At 40.8% G+C, this 18,677-nt stretch overlaps 1 protein-coding gene across 2 annotated transcripts in view; it reads left to right on the top strand.

The window, feature by feature from the left end:
* CASR (calcium sensing receptor) overlaps positions 1-18,677 on the top strand; it is an 85,008-nt gene that overhangs the window by 52,794 nt on the left and 13,537 nt on the right. For both annotated transcript variants that reach the window (XM_007536526.3, XM_060198274.1), the window contains exons 2-4: positions 1,640-2,057; positions 4,680-4,986; positions 10,259-11,143. In XM_007536526.3, coding sequence (XP_007536588.1) covers positions 1,873-2,057; positions 4,680-4,986; positions 10,259-11,143 — 1,377 coding nt within the window. In that variant the 5' untranslated portion in view covers positions 1,640-1,872. The remainder of the gene's footprint in view (positions 1-1,639; positions 2,058-4,679; positions 4,987-10,258; positions 11,144-18,677) is intronic.

The raw sequence follows: 18,677 nt of genomic DNA, 5'->3' as shown, positions 1-18,677 counted from the left end.
TCCTTTTTTCTTTCTTTCATTCTTCTAGAGGATGAGAAAGAGAGTCATATGCACTTGCACAAGCTTTGTAGTAAACTTTTTAAAACAAAAATCACAATCACATTTTGTATATTTTAAACCAAAATCACTACAAGCCTTCCCGCATTTGGTGTTGAAACTTACAAGCACTCTCTATAGTCTTTTGAATTGAGAATAAGTGTAAAGGCCTACTTTCCCAGTAAAATTCCAGCTAAAGTGAAGTTAAGGGGGAAATGTCTCCCAAAAGTTTTTGATTATGTTTAAATATACTGCAAAGGATTTAGAATCACTGTGCTGTCATTGTGATAGTACTGTTTAGTAACTTTAAGAGGTATTGCCGTATGGACTTGACATGGAATTCCCAGATTTCTCTCAATCTGTGGTTAACATCAGTGAAGGGAAGCACCACCTAGAGAGTAGAGTAGGATAGGGTATTGTATGGTAGGGTAGGGTAGGGTAGGGTAGGGTAGGGTAGGGTAGGGTAGGGTAGGGTAGGGTAGGATAGGGCAGGATAGGGCAGGGCAGGCTGGGGTGGAGCAAGGTATGGTGGGGTAGCGTAAGATAAGGCGGGGTGGGGCAGGGTAGGGTAAAGTACAGTAAAACAGAACAGAGCAGGGTAGAGTAGAGTAGAATAGAGTTGGCAAGTCTGGGGTTCCAGAAGAATAGATGTATTATATATAGATTAACTATACTAGCAAATACATAACCAAATTCCAAGGAGTTAAATAAAATAGTCTAGAAGCAAGACTGGAGTCAGACAAGTAGAATGATCACAGATATTCAGACATTATTAGAGACAAATGTCATTAATATTATCATTATGCAAGGCACTGCTATCATTAATCAATTCTGTGCATTATTCACAGTAAAATGAATAGATTAAAGTCCAGCTTATCTATGACCTCTTTAAAATGTAACTTCTCTCCTGGGTATCCAAGGAGATACACAGGAGTAGAGCGGTCCTCTGTCTATTCTCTCTCTAATAAAATAAATAAATCTTTTTTAAGTTTTAATTTTTTTATTTACTATTGGATAGAGAGAGAAAATGAGAGGGAAGAGGGAGATAAAGAGACACCTGCAGCCCTTCGCCACTCTCAAAGCTTCCCCCCAGCAGGGCCTTGAACCCAGGTCCTTGTGCATAATAATGTGAGTGTTTAGCCAGGTGCACCATCACCTGGCCCCAAATCTTTTTTTTTAATGTGGCCTCTCTCACTTGAATATAGTCCTTATCCAGTGATGACATTTTCTATATTTCACATGAAATTGTATAAAAATGAGACTTGTTGAACTGCAACACAGCTCATCTGGAAGGGTATCTGCTTTGTCATGAATGCAACCTAGGATCAAACCAGCCCCCGCCTCACTGGAGGAAACTGCAATGCTGTGTTGTCTTTTTGTCTGTATGTCTATATTCCTGTCTGTCTCTGTCTCTGTTTCTGTTTTCTTATCTGAAAAAGTCAGCCCAGAGTGGTAAAGCCCTGCTGATGACAAAAAACAAAGTCTGCTCTCCCAAACCTATACCCTTTCTAAATGGAAATTCTGAACCACCTCTGTTGCAGCTACTATGAACAGATGGAATTTTAGGCCAAGTTGAATTCATTTTGTTTCTCTTTCCTTTTAGAGATATTTACAGATGGTCATTCCATGATGCTGCTTGTTACAACTCAAGGACTGCCTGCCATACTGGTCTGCAGTGGAGAAGGCAGAAATGGGAATATGAATACCACAGCTTCCATTCTGTTATTAATCACTCTGTAAACATGTGCTACCACTACAGGGAGTAAACTGCACCACAGGGGGAAGTTCTTGGGGACCCCAAACCACCAGCACTCTTATCATTTCCTTTAAAGAACCATGGCATTTTATTGCTACTGTTTGATTCTCTTGGCCTTTACCTGGGATATTTCTGCCTATGGACCTGATCAGCGAGCCCAGAAGAAAGGGGACATTATCCTTGGCGGTCTCTTCCCTATTCATTTTGGAGTAGCAGCCAAAGATCAAGATCTGAAATCAAGGCCAGAGTCTGTAGAATGTATCAGGTAAGGGAAGGAACCAGATCAAAGAATATTTTTTCTCCAGGATGACTGGAGAAAAAACTATACCAATTCCAATTCATTTTTCAAATGCACTCTCTCTTTTTAAAAAATGGTGATTAAAAATCATTCGAAAGCATCATATTTCCCCACTTTCTTTTGAAGAAAATGTATTCCAAATATAAAATGTCAAAGACACTGAGTAAAAGCATCTATAGTCTGTAAGGACATATACTCAGTCATTTGGCAAATGTTGTCATTATTCAGTGTCTCTTAATAGAAAACTAAATATATAGAAAGAATTTTTTGTATGTCTTACTAAATCGAGTAATAAAACATCCCATTGGCCTAAATGTTCCATTGGTCAGTAACACTTGAATGCTGGCTACCTGATTCTTAATCTAAGAATTTTAGAATTTAAAAAAGCTTCAGTGTTTAATATGACCCTTCAAAATGACTTCCTACTAGGAAGTCTTTCTTTTTTATTTTAAAGAGTAAGGACTTCCCCAGAGACCCACCCTACTAGGGAAAGAGAGAGGCAGACTGGGAGTATGGATCGACCAGTCAACGTCCATGTTCAGCGGGGAAGCAATTACAGAAGCCAGACCTTCCACCTTCTGCACCTTACAATGACCCTGGGTCCGTGCTTCCAGAGGGATAGAGAATGGGAAAGCTATCAGGGGGGAGGGGATGGGATATGGAGATTGGGTGGTGGGAATTGTGTGGAGTTGTTTCTTAAATAAAAAATAAATTTAAAAAAAAAGAGTAAGGGGAGTGGCTGAATGAACAACCAAAATCAAATGACCAGCTCTAGCTTATGATGGTGCTGGGGCTTGAACCTGAGACCTAAAAGCCTCTGGTATCACTGCCTTTTATATAACCATTAAGCTATCTCCCAACCTGGAAGTTTTCCTAAAAGAATACTGAGCCCCCATGTCTACCCTTCCACACCCACTAGCACAGACTCCATCTGACAGTGTGGAGAAACAGACTCTTTATAACCTTTCATTGTATTCTTTCTGCCATTTAAAGGTAACTTATTTATTCCAAATTCTGGAAGAGTGTAAATTTTCACTGACCCTATTTCTTTGTTAATTTATTTGAAATAATGTTCTTACTTGAAAAAGAATGTATGTTCGTCTTAAGAAACAGAACATTTAAATAAGCTAAAGAACACAATTCTAACAACGTAATGCCACCACCCAGAAACCATCACTGTTTATAAACAGCCTTCCTGTGCATAGTATTGAGGGAAAGAAACAGAAGTTTGCTCTGCTGCAGGGAAGAAAGGGCTCATGTATGTGAGTAGTGCATTATACCTGCTGGGCCAATCTCCTCAACCTCCAAATCCAAAATTTTGTCTCTGTAAATTGGGTTTAAACCAAAGAGTTATTTTTAGGCTCACATGTATTGAAACTATAATCCAGCTGTCCCTTTTTATCTTTCTTTTTTTCTATTCAATGTTGGGAATGAACCCAGAGCCTTTAACATATATGATGATGCTGAGCTAAATGCTGGCCCAATTTTCAGCCTATATATTTTTTTTTCCTTTCTCTTGTCACCAGGGTTTCCACTGAGCAAAGGGTTCCATGCCTGCATAATTCTCCAACTCCTGAAGAGAGCTCTTTTTTTTTTAAGATACAGTGTAAGAGACAGAGAAGTAGAGAGAGGCACCACAGCACTGTTCCACCGCTTACAAAGCTGCCCCATGTTCAAATGCTCCAGTGTGGTGACTGAGGCCTTAGACCTATGTCTTAATATCTGGCAAAGTGTATACTCTATTCAGAGAGCAGGCTCCAAGCCCTAGTCTATATTTTTAGAAAGAGGGGGAGAGAGAGATGGAGTAGGAAAGACATCAAAGCACCTCTCTACCATCCCTAAAGTTCCTTGGTTCTGTCCATAGTGTTCCCCAGGTGCTGGGGATCGAACCCAGCCAACTCCCTAGCTGCTGTCCATTTTTCTTTTTTAAGTATAATTTTTTACTAATTTAATTTTTTAAGGTTTTATTTATTTATTAGAAATGATAGGAGGAAAGAACCAGGCATCACTCTTGTACATATGCTGCTGCCAGAGATTGAACATGGGACCTCATGCTTGAGAGTTCAATGCTTTATCTGCTGCACCATCTCCTTGACCACCCATTTTTCTTTCTAAATCTTTACATCACTTTAAAAAATATATAAGTAGCGGGTGGGGATAGCATAATGGTTATACAAAGAAACTGCCATGCCTGAGGCTCCAGAAAATAAAAGTAGCTTATGTCTGCTACTTAAAGTTATTTTCTGAGAGAGGTAAATGCAAATTACTTGTTCTGTTGCTAAACACAATCTTCACTATTATGACTCTCTTACTCTGCTGAAGTGTCATGTTGAAAATTGCACATAATTATATTAGAATCACAGCTACCCTGTAAGTGTTACCCCATTTTATAAACAGGACAAGGGCTGGGTGGTGGTGCACCGAGTCAAGTGCACATAGTGTATAAACAAGACTTAGGGTATCAAAAAACACAGTATTATGAAACCAAAGAATAAGAGAAACAATTCAGATTCGGCTTTGCCTAGTCCTCACTTTGAAGTAGTTTACCAGAAAACCTCTTGTTTTATTCCACTATTTTTTTTCTTCCAGGTATAATTTCCGTGGATTTCGCTGGTTACAAGCTATGATCTTTGCCATAGAAGAGATAAACAGCAGTCCAGCCCTTCTTCCCAACATGACGCTGGGGTACAGGATATTTGACACTTGCAACACTGTCTCAAAAGCTTTAGAGGCCACTCTAAGTTTTGTGGCCCAGAACAAAATCGATTCTTTGAATCTGGATGAGTTCTGCAATTGCTCAGAGCACATACCCTCCACTATTGCCGTGGTGGGAGCAACTGGCTCTGGCATCTCCACAGCAGTAGCAAACCTGCTGGGTCTCTTCTACATCCCTCAGGTGTGTGTTCCTTCTCAGATAGGACTACATGGGCAGTTTTGGAGAGGATCGTCCCCACTGTCTATTCAGTTTGCTTTTTTTTCCTATCTCTGGCTCTACATTTGCACCAAAGACCCTTCAACTAGTCAAGGTAGTATAGCATGAACAGTTGGGGCTTCTGAGATTCTACTGTCAACTAGACTTTCATGACTCTTCCAGAATTCTTTTAAATATGACTCGCATAAAATTTCATCCTTTTCCCCCCAATATTAAGTTATTTATTTTTAAATAAATATCATTCTTTTTTAGTAAAGGACTTGTTCCCTACTTGTTAAAAGGAATGGGATCATGTGATAGAAGCCCCACCTTTCAAACTCAGAATATCTGTCCTGAACTCTATTGCTTTAAACAATCTCTGCCTCTCTAATATCTGATTGAAATTTTAGTTAGGAATTGAAGCATAATTTCTCACAAAATGGGAAATTAATAATTATTTTGCACATTCTAAGAATGGAAAATATTCTGTTTCATCTGACACGTATCTGTAGAGTGAGTACAACCAGCTTCCAGCCAGCAGGGGCTCTGAGGTGGGAAGATAGCTGCATTTCCAGATACTGACAAGTCATCAAAGCAAATGCTTTATAGGGGGCTTGGCAGTGGTTACCACTCCAAGGGAAAAAATGGCCACTGAAAGCAATGGATTTTTTGATGTAGGCACAGAACCTCAGGGATAACCCTGGTGCAGGGGGAGGTTGTGTTTTAAACCTTTGTTCAAGTTTGCATGTTAAATTCTAAAGGCCACTTTACAGTCTGATTTTTCCCCCTTAGCAAATACAGAAAACCTTTTTCAGACTTAATATTTATAGACATATGACATAACTTAGAATCTTGAAAAACTGGAAACAACCTAAATGCCCATGGATAGGAGGATCAGCTGAATTTCAATACATCCCTTATGTCAAAATTTAAATTAATGATAAATCATACTTTAAATGCTTTTTTCCAACACTAAGTACTTAAAATCTGTAAGTATTCATTTGATAAATTTTATTTTTATGTTGGGAGGTCTCTTTTCTTGGTGATGCTTACCATCCCTTTGTATATTTGTGACAACTGAGAACATTTCTTCATCACTTCCCGAATCCTTACTTGAGAAAATTAAAGGTGTTTCCCATGGGGAAGCCCTGGTTCTAACTTTTGTCCCAAAATGATCTTACGAAACCCACACCAGTAAGAGAGTTAGGTAACATGAAAATAAGCATCTTTTAAACTCGGTGTATTGTACACTTCTATTTTAAATATGTGGGCAGCATAAGTTGTGACCAGCAGCCATAAGCTGTGATTGCTATGAAAAAAATGAAGAACAGGAAGGAGAGAGCTTTCATTTTTTGTGGCTTGGGATGAAAGATAAGACTAGCTTGCATTGAATTGTAAAGTGCTAAGAAGACTTTATCAGTTTCTTTATTATCAGTCAAGCTGGTGTACTTAAGTGTATCTGCAGCAGTGCTTTTCTGCCATGGCTGCAAGTTGAAATCACTTGGGAATCTTCAAGAATGCTTCCACCTGGATCTCAAACAGCCCTGTTCTCATAAAAATGGTTTGACTTATAAAATGCAACCTGGGTATGAGGAGTTCTGAAAGTTCCCAAAAAGTCATTCTAAGCTTGCCAGCCTTGGGAACCACCACTGCAATTTTGTGGCTGAGTTCTGATGCTGTTTTTGAATGAGACTCATGCCCCCAAGTGGTTGAAGCAAGCAGATCGGCTAGAACAGGTTGTGGTTAGAATGTTTTTTTCTGACTCATTCATTAAATTCTCCCCTCTTGGAATACAAAAGTTTTTGTGTGTTTTTAAGGGATTTTTTGGTGAGGGGGCACAAAGTGGTACTTACCCCCACTTTTTCTCTATAGTTTGCTTTATAAAAGCTGGGCATGTATTATAAATGCATCCTTTAAGAAATGAATTATCACAGTAAGGCAATAAATGGCTTGTTCTTACATAACAAAAACAAATGGCCAACCACATTAACATTGAGTATAAGAATCACTTAAACTGATGAGAAATATTTAAGGGGTAGTCTCTTAAATCTCTTCAATTTGGTTTTCTTAAGAAACTTACAATCACTCAAGGAAACTATAGAACATAAGATATTAAATATCCTTTATTTACCCAGAAGCATTTTTTCACTTAGTAAGTTCCCACTGGACCAGGCAGAGGTATACCTGGTTGAGTGCACACATTATAGTGTGCAAGGATCCAGTTTCAAGCCCTTGTCCTGCAGGGTGGACACTTCATGAGCTATGAAACAGGAATGCAGGTGGCAAGTGCCTCTCTCTCTCTCTCTCCCACTCTACACCCCCCAATTTCTCTGTGTCACACCTAAATAAATGAAAAAAAATATGTGTTTAAAAAATCAAAACAAAGAAAAGAAAAAAATCCATCACTTAGTGTAATAATGTTTCTTGCTGTATACTTAGGAGACTTGTACCTTCCTAACTGGTGAGCCAGGACACACAGAAATGCTGCAGATGAGCCACACCTTGCCTAGAGAGTGATGCCTTCAAAGCTCAGAATGAATAGGTCTGGCCTACAGTGGTAGGAACATGGACCCTCCCCTCCCACCACTTCACCACAATTGGTCAGCTTCCCCCATTAAACTCTTCTGTGTTTACCATAGCATCAAAAAAAAAAAAAAAAAGTGGAGTGGTCTGTATTAACAGATTCTTTACATTAGGCTTGAATATTTTAGACAGTGATTTTTTGCCATCAAAGGCTTTCTTTCCTTAATTGTCCATAACCACCCCCAGATAAAGAACTGACAGTGTTTTAGAAAGTGGAAACATACTGTTGAAGCTTTTCCAAGTTTTGAAGATCCGCATCAAAAGCCTATTAAGCAGCCTCTGTTATCACTTGGAAGCAAACAAGGGAATGGACTCTGGATGGTAGCTGAACTCATAGCATGGTCAGGAAGGGAAAGAATGTTTTTCTGATTGTATTTGATGATATATGGCACAAGGAAATTCAGCTTAATGAACCTAATTGACTAATTGGCCTAAGTAATAAATATTTCTGAGAAACAACTACTATTTTGAGTACTAAAATATCTAAAGTACAGTTGGGAGCATACAAGGGGAGATAGATGCAGGAAACAGAATAGCTAGATACAGGAGAAAGAAACTACGCAGAATGTGACAGAAGTCAGTCATGGACAAAGTATTTATCATAGTAAAAGAGAAGTTGAAAAGTATAGAAGTTGGACCGAACAATCAAAATATATATATGTATATATATTAATGTGGCAGCATAGAGAAGCTGTGTAAGATTGCATAAAGACAACGTAAAAGAATAACTCAATCATCTTTTTTTTTAATTTATTTTTTTATTTATTCCCTTTTGTTGCCCTTGTTGTTTTATTGTTGTAGTTATTATTGTTGTCATTGTTGTTGGATAGGACAAAGAGAAATGGAGAGGGGAGGGGGAAGACAGAGAGAGGGAGAGAAAGATAGACACCTGCAGACCTGTTTCGACCGCTTGTGAAGCGACACCCCTGCAGGTGGGGAGCCAGGGCTTGAACCAGGATCCTTATGCGGGTCCTTGTGCTTAGTGCCACCTGCGCTTAACCTGCTGTGCTACAGCCCGACTCCCCACTAAATCATCTTTTTAAAAAAATTTTCTAGTTATAAAAAGGAAACATTGACAAAACCATAGGATAAGAGGGGTACAGCTTTGTACAATTCCCACCACCAGAACTCTGTATCCCATTCTCTCTCTCGATAGCTTTCCTATTCTTTAACCCTCTGGGAGTATGGACCCTAGCTCATTGTGGGACGCAGAAGGTGGAAGCTCTGGCTTCTGTAATTGCTTCCCTGCTGAACATGGGCACTGACAGGTCGATCCATACTCCCAGCTTGTCTCTCTCTCTCTCCCTAGTGGGGAAAGGCTCTGGGGAAGCAAAGCTCCAGGACACATTGGTGGGGTTGTCTGTCCAGGGAAGTCTGGTTGGCATCATGCTAGCATCTGGATCCTGGTGGTTGACAAGAGAGTTAACATACAAAGCCAAACAAATTGTTGACCAATCATGGACCTAAGGGCTGGAATAGTGCAGATGAAGAGTTGGGGGGGGGGGAATCCTCCATTTGTAGATAGCTTGTAGGCATATTTTAGTTAAATTCCAAAGGGCCTGTGACTATACTAGTTTTTTGTGGGGTTTTTTTTTTTTTCCTTTTTCTTTTTGCCCTTGAGCCTGAAATCTGATATGCCAGTGGATCCAAGTCCAGGGAGATGATGTCATGGCTACAAAAGGACCAGAAACTGGATCAGGGAAGAGAGTAGTTCCCCAATATGGGAAAGGGGTATAAATATTGTTGACTATAGACCCCATTGATTTGATGTGATCTGGGGCCCATATTCAGCTTAAGACCCTATGTGACCTCTGCATCCCTCTAGACCTGAGCTCATATTCTGTGCTCATGAGTAGGAACATTCCATGCTGGCCCAATATCAGAACCCATCTTCTTCAGGTGTAGCATAGAATTTGTTGTCCAACCTCCCTTTGGAGGATGGAACGTTCTCTACCATTATTGATCCAGGTTGAGGGCAAGGTCCTATGGGGGCCCACAAAAGGGTCTATTTTGTTGTTATTGATAGAAATGACCAGTAACAATGGAGAGAGGGGTTTATTCGAGGTATAGGCCCATCATGTCTGTTTGGGAATCTCAGGACTAGGGTCTCAGCTGATGGGGTAGCCTGATAGTGACTAAAGAGTCGTCATTAAAGTATCCCAGTCTCTTGCCCTTACTCAGCTTTTGCAGTCCTTGCTTTGATGAGGTTAGCTTTGGAGTGAGTGAGAGAACTGTAATAAGAAGTAGGTGAGGAGGGTATCTAAGTCTAAGTAGACACTATTTCATTATGAACTTGATACTGACTCACTACAGACTATTGTGTATTTTTGCTTTCAGGTGTATATTTTGCCCTAATTTATGGATACATGTGAACATATGCTCTGTCTTATGGGACCTGCTCTATATCTAGGTTTTGGGACTTTGTTATAAGTAAATCTTCTTATTGTTGGATTGACTTTATGAAGGCAGTATTGCGAAGAATCATCCCCTGGGAACTTAAATGCACCCTTGTAGCCTGTCAGGTGATTGGGTTTGGTTGTCTTCACTCTTTCATCCTGCCTGTAAGGAACATGTTTGATAAATAGGATTAATGAATATTCAGAAAGCCACCTCCACGAAGCCCTGAGGCTCACCCAATACCCCACTCACTTATTCTGTCTTTGACTCCTTCCAGGTCAGTTATGCCTCCTCCAGTAGACTCCTCAGCAACAAGAATCAGTTCAAGTCCTTCCTGCGTACCATCCCTAATGATGAACACCAGGCCACAGCCATGGCAGACATTATTGAATATTTCCGCTGGAACTGGGTGGGCACAATTGCAGCTGATGATGACTATGGCCGGCCAGGAATTGAGAAGTTCCGAGAGGAAGCTGAAGAGAGGGATATCTGCATTGACTTCAGTGAACTCATCTCCCAGTATTCTGATGAGGAGGAGATCCAGCAGGTGGTAGAGGTAATCCAGAATTCCACAGCCAAAGTCATTGTTGTTTTCTCCAGTGGCCCAGACCTCGAACCCCTCATCAAGGAGATTGTCCGGCGCAATATCACGGGCAGGATCTGGCTGGCCAGCGAGGCCTGGGCCAGCTCATCCTTGATCGCCATGCCTGAGTACTTCCATGTGGTTGGAGGCACCATTGGATTTGGTCTGAAGGCTGGACAGATCCCAGGTTTCCGGGAGTTTCTGCAGAAAGTCCATCCCAGGAAGTCTGTCCACAATGGTTTTGCCAAGGAGTTTTGGGAAGAAACATTTAACTGCCACCTCCAAGAAGGTGCTAAAGGCTCTTTGCCTATGGACACCTTCCTGAGAGGGCTTGAAGAAGGTGGTGGGAGGATGAGCAACAGCTCCACTGCCTTCCGACCTCTCTGTACAGGGGATGAGAACATCAGCAGTGTTGAGACCCCTTACATGGATTATACACATCTGCGGATATCTTATAATGTCTACCTAGCAGTCTACTCCATTGCTCATGCCCTGCAAGATATATATACCTGCTCACCTGGGAGAGGGCTTTTCACCAATGGTTCCTGTGCAGATATCAAGAAGGTTGAGGCCTGGCAGGTACATCCTTTACACAGATAGTCATTTGCTATGTAATAAAGCAGAGATAAACTAATTCAGGCAAGGGAAATAAAGCAGTTACCTCAAATAAGACAATATCTAAATGAGGCTGCCAAATGTAGCTTTAGATTCAAATTGCCTTTTCAAACACCTGAACAACCAATTCTGAAAAATATCAATAGTCATTTAATTATCTCTTTCAAGCCTTGAACCAAATGTTCTTTAGTCTTACAGTTTAGAATACCTGTTGATTCTGAGAGGCCATGTTCAGTTCCCATACTACCATAACCAAGAGCTGAGAAATTCTCTGATTTAAAAAAAATTAGGGCTTACTTTAATAATGCATTGCTTAGCCAAGAATTTGATTTTGCATATTTTTTTAACAAAAGAACATTGAAATGGTTGTCATGGAAAATAATCAGAATTTGAGTTAAATTCTTGTCAGGTTAGCTTTGTGGGCGGGAAAGAGAGACGACCAGGGACTCATGGCTGAGTGGTATGCAGTTCAGTCTTTACTCATGTGGAACACAGCACAATCTAAGCTATCTCTAATCACAATCCTGTCCTTATATATCCTGAGGCAGAAGAGTCAGGTCCAAAGAGGATGTACGTAGGATAGGGGGTGGGGAGAAGGAAAAAGCATGCAAAACAGTGAGGATTAAACCAATGCCCTGGAGGCAGGGCGGTGCTTAGTTAACAGTGGTAATGTAAATAGAATACAGTGTTAAGCAGGGGGGGATTAAAACAATGAAACAGAAGGGGTCTTAGAAGCAGAATTTAGAAGCATACCAACAAATTCTTATACTCATTTTATAGCTTAGTCTTGTAATTTTGAATTATTCACAAGAAAAGTATAATCTTTTTCATTTCATAGAACTTCTAAAGACAAGAGTCTGGTCCAGGGCACAGAGGTAGCTTACCCAGTAGACTACACACTCTACTGTGAGAATCTAGATTTAAACACTGTCCCCTCTCTCCTCATGACAGCACCATGAATAGTACCAAGGGAGCTCTGTAGATGGTAGAGTGAGTAGTGTTCTGGTTGCTCTCTCCTATCTCTCTCTCTGTCTGTGTCTCCCTACACACACATACACACATTGTCTGTCTACCTGCCTGCCTGCCTGCCTGTCTATCTGTCTGTCTGTCTGTCTGGAGTATTTTTAATTGGCCTGGGCAGCCCAGGAGGTGGCACAGAGATAGAGCTTTGTAGTGACAAGCATGAAGTCTGAGTTCAGCCCCAGCCACCACATATACCAGAGAGCTGCCTCCTCTCCCTCTCCCTCTCTTTCTCTGTCTCCCCCCTCATGTGTCTCCCTACCCTTCTCTTTCCCCCTCCTCTCTCCTTACTGTCTCATGAAATAATTTTTTAAATATTTATTTATTTATTTTTGTTGCCCTTGTTTTATTGTTGTAGTTATTTTTATTGATGTTGTTGTTGTTGGATAGGACAGAGAGAAATGGAGAGGGGAGAGGAAGACAGAGAAGGGGAGAGAAAGACAGATAACTGCAGACCTGCTTCACCGCTTGTGAAGCAACTCCCCTGCAGGTAGGGAGCCAGGGGCTCGAACCAAGATCCTTATAACGGTCCTTGCACTTTGCGCCACATGCGCTTAACCTGCTACTCTACCGCCCAACTCCCAATAAAATTTTAAGTAATATATATATGTTACCCAGGAGCAGTGGAATCACATATGCAAGAGACCCTAGAGTTGGAAAAAAATTATTTGGTCCATCTTACATCCCACATCCTTCATGTCTTGTATATGTATCTTCATTTTCAATCAGAGTATGCTTCAACTCCTTTTAAACTTTCCCCAGTTCCAGGCTGACATATCAGAGAGACTGCATAATAGTGGAGAGGGCACTGCATCTGAATAACCAGTCCCCAGCTTTATCACCAGCTCCTCTTTGACTAGCTACATCATTTCATAAAATAAAAAGCTCAAAATTCTCTCTTTTCTTTGTTCATGGTTTTCTGTTTGGATGTAGAACTTACATTTTTATACTTTCAGTCTGAATCAACCTAATTTAATACAATTGTCTTAATTAGAATCTCCAGTACTCTGTTGTATAGACATAGTAAGAATGGACATTCTTGGGAGTTGGGAGGTAGAGCAGTGGGTTAAGCGCACGTGGCGCAAAGCGCAAGGACAGGCATAAGGATTCCGGTTCGAGCCCCCGGCTCCCCACCTGCAGGGGTGTTGTTTCACAGGCGGTGAAGCAGGTCTGCAGGTATCTATCTTTCTCTCCCCTTCTCTGTCTTCCCACCTCTCTCCATTTCTCTCTATCCTATCTAACAACGACAACACCAATAACAACAATAACTACAACAACAATAAAAAAGACAAGGGCAAAAAAAAGGGAAAATAAATAAATAAATATTTAAAAAAAAGAATGGGCATTCTTGTCTTGTTCTTTATCTTAGCAGGAAAGCATTCAGTTTTTTACCACTCAGTATGATGCTGGCTATACGTTTTTTATAGAGGCCCTTTATTGGGTTGAGAAAATCCCCCTTTTTCTCCTAGAATTCTGAGAGATTTTATCAGGAACAGAGATTGGTTACTATCAAATTATATAGCTTCTCTTTTGTATCATTTAGAGTACTCAAATGCAAAACCAACTGATTTCCTCTCTTACCTTCTTGTGTTATTTCATCATCATTTCTCTATACTTCCTACTTGTTATGTAGCTCTATGCCTTTTTTCTCACTATTTATATGAGATGACAGAGAGAAATTGAAAGGAGAGACAAACAGACAGACAGAGAGAGAGAGAGAGAGGTGGGAAAAATATATGTGAGAGAGCTGCAATACTATTTCAGTGCTAGTGAAGCTTCACCCTTGCATGTGGAGACCAGGAACTGAAACCCAGATTCTGTGTTTGTTCAACCTTGTGCACCATAACCCAGCCCCTGATTCTTCCCTTTTTTGATGAACTCTTGTCTCTGTTGCTTTAGCCCCTCTTCACCTTTTTTCCTCCTATTCTTTAGCACATAAGAAACTTGGTATTTTATTCCTAACTTGATATATATTGCCCATATTGTTCCCTCTGTCTTAAACACCTCTTCCCTTCTCTCCTATGCCAGTCTAAATCTCTACTATGCCCCAAGTTTGAAGTAACCATTTTAGCCCTTTTCAGTCTCATTTCCTCTGAATTTCTCTGTACTTAAAGTTGATACCCCATAAGTTAGCTCTTAACTATATTTTATCTTGCACTGCTTGCTATTTCATCAAATAATGGTAACTTATTAGTAGAACTTATCACCAAAATCTGTATGTAAATTCCACGTGGACTTTATTGCTATGCTTGTATTTTTGCAACCCAGTTCAGTAATAGCAGAAGGTATAAGTATTTTTTTGTTGATTAGTTCTAGTAGTCTAAAAATCTTACCTTGTAGTTATGATGACTTTTAAATGGAAACTTAAAAAAAAATTAAAAAAAAACTAAACTTTAAGAAAATGACTTTTGAGGGGCCGGATGATGGCACACTGGTTGAGCGCACATGTTACAATGCACAAGGACCCAGGTTCGAGCCCCCAGTTCCCACCTGCAGGGGGGAAGCTTCACAAGTGGTGAGGCAGGGCTGTCTCTTTCTCTCTCTATCACCCCCTTCCCTCTCAATTTCTGGCTGTTTCTATCCAATAAATAAAGATAATTTTAAAAATTTAAAAAAAGAAAAGAACTTTTGATTGACTCCTTCTTTCAAGTCAGGATTGTGATAGAAATCTCCAGCCCATGCTAACAATAATGTAGACTATCTATAGCCAGTGATGCTCTTCGTGTCACTTGTCTGTCCAATGTGGCAGATAGTCATTTAACTATGGACTGTTCTTGATCTAGTTCCACTCCTATTCACCCATGAGTCCTGGAGAATACTATTGCAGAGAGGCTGTAGACAGAGAAAAGGTAACAGGTCGCCTATTGTCTGGCACACTGAGAACCGAGAAATTGGAGAAGGATATCTGTGTTAACAGCTCATGCTTTACTACTGCGTGTGCTTTTTTTTTTTAAGTATCCTTCAAGTAACAGTGATATTGCTTGAAGTATATGTAAATATAAATTTATTACTAATATCTCACAATACCCATCATTAACATTCTAAACAACTTGTTTTTTAATTTTTTAACCATCGTTTTTATTTATTGGATATAGACAACAAGAAATCAAGAAGGAAAGGGGTGGTAGGGAGAAAGAAAAAGAGACACCTGCAACACTGCTTCACCACTTACAAAGCTTTCCCCCTGTAGGTGGGAACTGAGGGCACAAACCTGGGTCCTTGTGCATTGTAATATGTCCACTCAACCAGATGTGCCATCACCTGGCCCCTAACATTCTAAACAATTTGTATTGGAGGCAGATAGTATAGCAAAAAAGTCAGGTTTAAATTACAGTACCTACTAGTTGCATGACTTTGACAAATTTCTTGACCTCACTATACCTTGGTTTCCTCACCTAGAAAATTAAGATTGGTTTGAGCCCCCGGCTCCCCACCTGCAGGGGAGTCCTTTCACAGGCGGTGAAGCAGGTCTGCAGGTGTCTTTCTCTCCCCCTCTCAGTCTTCCCCTCCTCTCTCCATTTCTCTCTGTCCTATCTAATAAAGATGACATCAATAACAAAAACAATAATAACTACAACAATAAAACAACAAGGGCAACAAAAGGGAAAATAAATAAAATATAAAAAATATTTTTAAAAAATGAAGATTGATCAGGGTCTAGCAGTAGCACACCCTGTTAAGTGCAGATATTACCATATGCAAGGATCTGTGTTTGAGTCCCTGCTCCCCACCTGTTGCTGTGGTCTGGTGTCAGGCTGCACCACAGAGAAGAGAGAGGAAGTCCGGAGCAAGGGGGTACACAAATCTTTATTATAGGATGGGGGGGTGGCTCAGGCCACATGGAGTCAGCAGACAATGGCCGTCCCCACTACCTGACCACAGGGGGAGGGAAGGGAGAGAGATCTGTGAGAGGGGGAGCCGAGAGCCCAGAGAGAGAGAGCGGGGGGGGGGCTTTTTATTGGGTGACAACCAGGGGTGACCAGGATTGGTTGTGGGGCCAGGATTGGTGGAAGGGGGCACTGCTAGGATTTCACGGGGTGTGGTAAAACCTGGGGGTGGAGACTGCATCTGAATAATTCCTCAGCGTCATCTCGTCCTTTCTCTTTATATCTAAATGGACACAATAAAGAAAAATGGAATGGAGCAGGCTTAAATGTTATTTAAGAGTGCCGTGCTCAGGTGGGAAGATGTAGGACTTTCTGTAGAGGAGGGAAGGCTTAAATGGCTGTCAACCTTGTGAGATTTATGCATCTTCCTGTGCTCAACCCCTCTTTAGAGAGACTTACCTGGAGGGACTCATCTCATAGGCTTAAGCACAGCCTGCTCAACCATCTCTTCACAATATCTCTACATCTTTTCTATCTTTCTATCTAGTAATAGCATAAGATGGTTCAAAGTCTGTAAAAGACTATCATGGAGCAGAAACCTTTTGGGCATAAACCTAAATGATATAACAAAACAGGAAGGGACAAGTAGGGGAGTAGTAAAAACCAGTGTGAAGTGAAGGTAAGGGTTGGTGTGTAAAGGAACGTTCCCTGCTTGGGGGGGAGGGGCAAGGGTACATAATGAGGGGGAGGCAGGATGGCATGACCCACCAAACAGAGGGGCTATTTAGCATTGTATAGTCCTCAAGGCAACAGTCTGTAAAGTCTATGAATTACTCAGGATCAGTCTATAAAAAACCAGCAGCATGAAGGGAAATAAGCTGCTTTAAAATTGTGTAAAATGGGGGTCGGGCGGTGGCGCAGTGGGTTAAGCGCATGTGGCACAAAGCGCAGGGACCGGCGTAAAGATCCCGGTTTGAGCCCCTGGCTCCCCACCTGCAGGGGAGTCGCTTCACAGGTGGTGAAGCAGGTCTGCAGGTGTCTATCTTTCTCTCCCCTTCTCTGTCTTCCTGTCCTCTCTCCATTTCTCTCTGTCCTATCCAACAACGAATTGCATCAATAAGGGCAATAATAATAACCACAATGAAGCTACAACAAGGGCAACAAAAGGGGGAAAAATGGCCTCCAGGAGCGGTGGATTCATGGTGCAGGCACTGAGCCCAGCAATAACCCTGGAGGAGGAAAAAAAAATGTGTAAAATGTCTATAGGGTATGTCAGAAAGTCCGATACAAGTCTCAGTCCAAAGTAGATGGCTAGGGGAAGAATTGGCAGGGGATGAGACGCTGCATGAGGGAGGTCAGCCGCTGGAATTCTGCTTTTCTGTAGATAGCCAGCTGGAACCGCCAACACGCGACAGGCAGATCAGAAGCAGGAACGGCGAGTAGGCATTAAGAAAGTTCTGTCCTTGGAGTCTGTGTATCAGGTTCTTCAGATCGCGTTAAGTGACATCTAGGGTTTCGGGAGGTGTGCCACTGTAGTCATGCCGTCTAGTGGGTGACGTCTTGGTGTGCAGGGGTTCAGATGGTTTTCCGGGATTCCTGTGAAAGAAACACAAACAATCTGCTTCTCGTGGTTAATTTGAACTTGTAACAAGTTATAGGTTTGTTATAGTTGATACCTCGATGATTATAATTGGTTAAAAATCTCTTTATGATTTTATTTAAAGGTAATCTAATGTGACCTCTTGTAGCAGTCTCTACCACATGAACTTGAGACCAATTTTAGCTAAAATATGTATTTTAAACAGACTCAATTTGCTTAGAGAGTTAACGCAGTTTCGTGATAATGATTTTAACATTTACAGTGCCAGATTGATGTCAGATCTGTTGTGGATTAATTTACACAAGATAGTTTACAGGGCACTTTTGGGGGCCCTTCAAAGGTGTCCTGTATATAAAATTTATATATTTTAGTTTTGGGAATGTATAGTCACGTTAAACATTTAGACTTTTACCTAAATAGTTAGTTACCTTAACAAATTAATATTTACCTTGTCTGGTAATATTGTAGCTGTAGGGTTACACTTTTGACCGTTAAGTTAGTGTTACCAAACTTGAGACATACCCATAAACATTTAGTTATAACACACTGGAGGAGAAAGAACTTTTGTTATAAAAACATATTATTTTAAAAAACAAATTTATATCCATCATTAGTCACACAGTTTAAGACTAAACACTTTACATATATACCAAAACTATATATAAAAATCAAAAGAGGGAGAAAACAAAAATTTTGGAATGTTTCTGGATGTCTCCAGACACTTTGGCTGCGTCCAGCATTTTTATATAAAGCCAATTACCTTTTAGAGTACTCCAAGCAGATGGGTCATGCAAAAAATTTTTTTTGTCATTCAACACACTCACTCACAAAAACAACTGGCCAGTTATAGCATAAGACATTCAGGGAAAGGGTAGGAGAGAGGTCTCTGTGAGCCAGATTTTGTAGGTACTGCCATGTCGTATTACGGGTCCTGGGATGTATCCTGCATCTGGTGCTCTTGTAGTATTTCTTGTTCTTCAGGGATAACAGCGCCATCCTGTGGGTATTGTCGGACATGGCGGGCAGGAACCCAGATAGGTTTAGAGAATTT

The sequence above is a fragment of the Erinaceus europaeus genome, chromosome 9 (assembly GCF_950295315.1).
Source record: "Erinaceus europaeus chromosome 9, mEriEur2.1, whole genome shotgun sequence".
In the NCBI taxonomy this organism is placed as follows: domain Eukaryota; kingdom Metazoa; phylum Chordata; class Mammalia; order Eulipotyphla; family Erinaceidae; genus Erinaceus; species Erinaceus europaeus.
Note: the sequence above shows the minus strand (reverse complement) of the source record. Positions and strands in the feature narration are given on the sequence as shown.